We start from the raw sequence: 6208 nt of genomic DNA on the forward strand, positions 1-6208 counted from the left end.
GATGTGCTTACAATTCAGGTCGCCCGCCAGAATGACAGAGCATCCATGCCGAGCGCCTCGATATCACTGCTTATAACGATCTTATCGAACACTCTTATGAGCGGACGCAATGACGATCGGCGAGTATCCCGTCAGTGAGATTCGGCACACTGATGCTTCGATGTGAGCGAGCGCAGAGAGTACCATCACCGCGAGCGGTAAGTCTGTCATTCCTAATCATGTATGGTTTGCAATTTTAGGGTCGCGACGCGTGGGTTTAAGGAGGGTCACCTGTACTAAGAAAATCTCAATACGATGGTCACACTAAAAATCACAATCCTGATCACGTTGATTTGCGAGACCGTAAGCGTTTAAAAAATCCTATCGTTACGGATAGGAGTTTTATTCTATCTATGTACGCCACTGATTACCGGCGTAGAGAGTGGAGGACGTGCGTATTTGATGACGCGTATACGTCAGCGTTGTGCAGGGGAGGCGGTGCGGTTGGAATCGCTCGAAGCGCTAACTCGCTCAAAGTTGATCGACTGGAAAATGTCGATCGCTAGTGCGAGGTTGTCGGACGCAATCGGACGACAAGTGGCGGGGGAAGGACGAATCGCGGAAGAGGGGCGAGTTACAGGGGTGTCACAGCGTTATTCGTGTATGGCAACGGCTTAGCCCAAGCCGTAACGCTGGGCATGCTGCCGGCACGAAGGCAGACTTAGCACAGAGTGTGCTGAAGCTTCAGGGCCGGGAGCGTGAAGGCGGTGTTGTCGAGCAACGCGGCGTTTCAATTTGGGGGCAACCTCGGTAGTTCGCGGGGTGACCTTGTGTTCGATACAGGACGCAACTAAACGGTTCGATGGCGGTTTTCCGGTCGCGAGCACAGAGGGTCGTGGCGTGATCGCCCAAACTTGAGACATCAGAAGCACGACTGACAGCTACGGAATGAGTGCCCGTACTGTTGACAGCTATCAGTACTCACTAGGAGTGCCTTTTTTGTGGGGGGTTTCCATGGCGACACCGGAAAGACCCTCATTATGTTGACACATGCATGTTACTCTAGTTTTTTAAATTCAGATTGACATCGTGGTCGTGTGGGATTCATTCTAAAATGCCATATCTGCAGGGAGATACTAAAATAAATGAAACACATCTAAAATACATAAGATTCAATTTATGTTGACTTTATATTTATATATATAAGCATCCTGGTCATCAGTTTATATTCTTGTCGTCGTATAAACCGTATCTCGTACTGGTTCATTTTTTATTTCGGCTGCTAGTTCCTGCGCTCCAATTCTCCATAGAGCTTATAGAAGAGATCCCAGAAGGCCATCCGGTGGTGGAAGGGCCTGCTTCTGAGCTGCAGGTCGGTGTCGATGTCCAGATACGGCCGCTTGTTACCTTCTACTGTCGTCCACACGACCGGCAGCAGGTCCGTCGGCTCAGGGGTGGGGTTGCTGGAACATGGAAAGGCATCAAACGACATCTATACACATTGATCTCTGTAACGTTGAAGTCGTTGTGGCCTAAAGGAAGCCCACTGCAATTTTTCTAATGCAATACGTACTAAACATATGCTCACGAATGACTTCCACGGTGAAGGAATAACATAGTGTAATGTCCGCGCGGGTAGGTACCAGCTCGCTGCCCAGTTGTACCGTGAAACAGTTATGCGTTTCTGTTTTAAGGGTGGAGCAGCCGTTGTAGATGGGTGACGAAATTTACGTTGTATATGTTTAAGGGTTCCTGTAACCACTTAACATAAGGTGGGTCACGAGCCAGTCTAACCATATAAGTAATAAAACAAAAGAAACTTTAAGGAAATCGGTTTGCAATTGGAGTTCCATTACTCAAATTGTTTATTGGTATATATTTACGTGTAAGCTGAACATACCTGTATTTAGCAAAATTTGCCCAAAGAGTAGTGATCCTGTCGATGATCAGTTGGTCCTCCTCGGCGATGTGTTGTCCCGGGACCAAATCCACGGCCAGCAGGTAGCCGAGCTCGTCCGCGTGCGCAGCGCCCTCCGCCGTTATGCCGAGGTACTGCTTCATGGCATTCCTGCCTCCGTCGTACGAGAACACGTAGTAATATACCTCCTTGTTACCGTCTGCCAATGACTTCTTAATAGACCGCTGGACGGCGTAGTTAAAGTAATAGTCCGACGCAAAATCTATAAACTCATCAAACTGCTTCTCGGTCAGCGTCTCGTCTCCGATGTAGAAATGTCTCACGTGGTCTTCCATCTCGCTATCGGTCAAGTTGAAAGCCCGTTCCAGAAAAGTTCGAAATCCTGTCACCTCGTAATCTTCTGGGGTCACATAAGCATGTAATGTTAGAAATTCTTTATTGGTTACTCCATAAATAGCAGGAATGTTTCTAGCCCTTAAATTTTCAGGAAAATCCGAAAGAAAATTGCCAACTCCGTCGTATTTGTTCTCTCGGCAAGGTCTAAGAGTACCGCCTCTTATGGCAGAGCTTTGAGAAGTGCTGGCTGCGACCACCAGGTGGGGGTCTTGACCGGCCAGAAACTTTACCGCCTCTACGAAGTTGTCAGTTTCGAATCCCAGCTGGCTTGCTATTTCTATTGGAACACGGTTGCTAGGTTTCCTAATACCCCCAGCAAAGAAAGCAGATGCACTCTGGATGATCACCTGATTGAACAGTTTATCCTGGTCGGTCAGTAGGTGTAGCTCGACAGCGACGCCACCAGCACTCTCTCCGAACAAGGTTATTTTAGAGACATCTCCGCCGAACGCTTCGATATTTTCCTTAATCCATCTGAGAGCAAGAGCTTGATCCTTCAAACCCTGGTTCCCGGGAATATCAGGACTGTCCAAGCATAAGAACCCGTAGGGTCCGAGTCGGTAGTTGACCGATACGACGATGACGTCATGTCGGACCAGGTCGTCGTAGGAGAAGTCCCTGCCTGTCCCACTGCCGGTGGCGAAGCCTCCTCCGTGGATCCAAATCATCACGGGGCGCTTGTTGCGCGATGTAGCCGTGTTTGGGACATAAACGTTCAGGTTCAAACACTGAAGACTACCAACTCCGACGCCCTTAGTAACTTGAGGACAAACTACGGAATCATCGTATGCTTCGAATGTCTCTTCGAAACCAGGGTGTGGTACTGATGGCTGAAAAATAACATGTTCTTTGATTTCGATAGAATATTACAATTATTACGAGTATTGTAATGTTAGATTGTTTATTTTAATTAATAGGTTTAGAATTCTTCTCCTGAATGCTTGTAAGCAAACTTAACACTTTAGAACCTCTGGAGAGAAGCGTAAAATTTTGGCTTTCGTTTTTAAAAAATAATAATATAAACGCCGAATAAAGTTACAATATGAACCCAAACATATTCATTGAATTTTGTACCTTATAACATCTATCGCATCCATATAAATATTATTTGACTGATTCGTGTTTTGGTAAAAATAAGTATCTTAGACCCCGATACTTCAAAATACACTCATTTGTACTCAAGCGTCATTTCGGATCCTGCTGATCCACTAGCGGTGCTTTTGGGTACCTCAAGCACCGGTCGTCATCCTTGCCGAACCCGTCGCTTGCGACGAAGGGCTCGGCGAGTAAATTAACCCACAGACACAACCCTCTGGGTTTCTCAGCGGATCTTCTCAGTGGGTCGCGCTTCCGATCCGGTGGTAGCTTCTACGAAACACTGCTCTTGCTAGGGCTAATGTTAGCAACGTCGTCAGGTTAGAGCCCCGTCAGCTCACCTAACTACTCATTCTGTGAATCTAGCATAACCCCTCAAGGCTACTAGAATAGGTAGGAAAAAATATATTCGTACTCACCCCGAAAGGATTGTTCTCATCAACTAGTGCGTACGGTATGCCCAAAAACTTCGCGAACTTTCCATTTTCGGACCTCAGTCCCCTGATGAGTCCCCGCTGAGTATCAACAAGGGGGTCTACCCTCAACCGGGCAGCCACCGCCGACAACAAGCCTAACAGAGCAACCAATCGCAGCATACTTGCACTGGGAATGTGCTGTTTGGACGCTGTCAGATATTTATATAGTTAGGACCTGTAGCTCAAAATGATAACGGAGCGACAATCTCTGTTAAATCAAATAAATCTGATATGCATTGTCACGCACCCGTAATCGTCTCTTATCGATAGGATCTCTGATATTCTATATTCTTTCTGCATAATTAGATCTCTTATCGATAAGAATTCGAAAGTCATTAATTGAAATTAGTGAATATTGTCCAAAAACATCATGAATCGTGAAAACAATACATATTATGGTCAGATATGTGAGTCCTTTAAATATGATAATCGTTAATCGATCTATACTTATCGTCTCTGTGAATGCAAACCCGCCGCGCCATACATTACCACCCTAGTACTCACATGTGCGCAGATCGAGAGAAAGCTATATTTATCACTCGGTCACAGGCTAGAGAGTCACCCGGCTTGCCAGAGTCTATCCCTCCACTCGTTCCTGATGCTACCGATACAGCGAGTGACGAGACTCCCGCTGTTGATGGATGCGGTGCTGAAGAACCTCTCATCAGAAGACGAAGAGTATGAGGCGTGCATGCATGAACTGGCTACTCTGAACAATATAAGTTTAATACCAATGCAACGTGATCTATATTTTACGTGGTTATTAATCGTCAGCCGGGGCATTGGGGATTACGCTCATCTCTGACATCTGTGCTAAAGACTAGTAGACCAACCTTTCCCAAAGTGAGCGATAACGCCCCCTTGTGGGCACTGCAGGCCTAAAAGGGGGCGGTAGAGACCCAGAAAAAGATGGGGGCGTTGTGTAAAGGCTTGGGGGCCGATTTGTAATTTCATCTAGGAGGGGACTCTTGGACACCGACTGTGCTTTCAACTCTCAACTACAACTTGTGAACTGTTTTATTGAATAAATTAAATAAAAATTGAAATTGAATTGAAAATAAGAATTGATGAAATTGCTGAAAACATTGCAGATTCAATGTGCAATCATCTGAGGACTAGTCGATTCTCAATTCAGCTGGTTGAGTCCACTTTACTAACTAATAAAGCATTGTTACGTGAGGTTTATAAAATATGAGAAAATATGTGAAGAACAATTTTTTGCTGGAGTTTAGAGACCGATACAAAAGGCGAAACCACATTCAATACATTGGGGAAAAGTATTGTGATGAGAAAGAGATTCCGTCGAAAAAGATTATATCAGTTACCACGGATGGCGCTCCGGCTATGACAGGGTACCATAAAGGTTTCATAGTGTACTTAAAAAATAAAATTCCTGATGTCCTTGCTGTACATTGCGTTATTCATAGACAACATTTCATTGCTAGAAATTTAAGTGAACGACTATTTCAATTAGTGCAATATGTCATCAAAGCAGTCAATTAAATCCGTAACAGCTTTTACTGGTGGTAGGACCTCCGCACGGGTAGGTACCACCACTCTGCTTATTTCTGCCGTAAAGCAGTAATGCGTTTCGGTTTGAAGGGTGGGGCAGCCGTTGTAACTATACTGAGACCTTAGAACTTATATCTCAAGGTGGGTGGCGCATTTACGTTGTAGATGTCCATGGGCTTCAGTGACCACTTAACACCAGGTGGGCTGTGAGATCGTCTACCCATCTAAGCATTAAAAAAAAAGCTCTTTGAATGATAGATTATTATCATCAGCTTTGTGTTACTAATGACGAAGATTTGGCTATAAAGAGGCAACTAATTGTCTGACTCGATTTTACAACCTGTTTGACTCTGTCATAGAGTTCTTGGAAACTAAAGATACAGAATTGCGCAACAAGCTCATTACATCAAAGTATGATAATAATATAGCTTACATGAAAGATCTGTATAAATTGTTCAACAACCGTGAATCTCCAACTGCAAGCCGATGAACTAAATTTGATTAAAACAAAAAAATGACCACAGTCAGACCGTTTCTATACAAAACAAATTTGGGTAGACGTGAGTTTCACAATCATATGAATTTATCAGTATCCTGCAGTAACGACGTCTTGTTTGAATACTGCCAACATTTGGAAAACCTCCACATTGACTTCACCGAACGATACCAGGACTTTTAGAACTTGGAAATACCAGACTGAATGTTGGACCCGCTTTCAAATGTCAACACAGCAGTATCACCTCAGCTGGAAGAAGAACTTACAGAATTGACAACGAACGAGGAAATAAGGGTATAAAATAACGTATGTTCCATGGGGAGTGCTCTGTGGAAT

General features: G+C 44.6%; 1 protein-coding gene across 1 annotated transcript; it reads right to left on the reverse strand.

The window, feature by feature from the left end:
* Window positions 1-1141: 1141 nt before the first annotated feature.
* LOC119628396 (esterase FE4) lies at window positions 1142-4371 on the reverse strand. The gene is made up of 3 exons (XM_038013412.2): window positions 3808-4371; window positions 1880-3123; window positions 1142-1442 (listed from the first exon to the last, which is right to left on the reverse strand). The coding sequence occupies exons 1-3, from the start codon at window positions 3982-3984 to the stop codon at window positions 1262-1264; spliced, it is 1602 nt and encodes a 533-aa protein (XP_037869340.1). The 5' UTR covers window positions 3985-4371; the 3' UTR covers window positions 1142-1261.
* Window positions 4372-6208: the final 1837 nt, after the last annotated feature.

Source organism: Bombyx mori, chromosome 10, assembly GCF_030269925.1.
Source record: "Bombyx mori chromosome 10, ASM3026992v2".
In the NCBI taxonomy this organism is placed as follows: domain Eukaryota; kingdom Metazoa; phylum Arthropoda; class Insecta; order Lepidoptera; family Bombycidae; genus Bombyx; species Bombyx mori.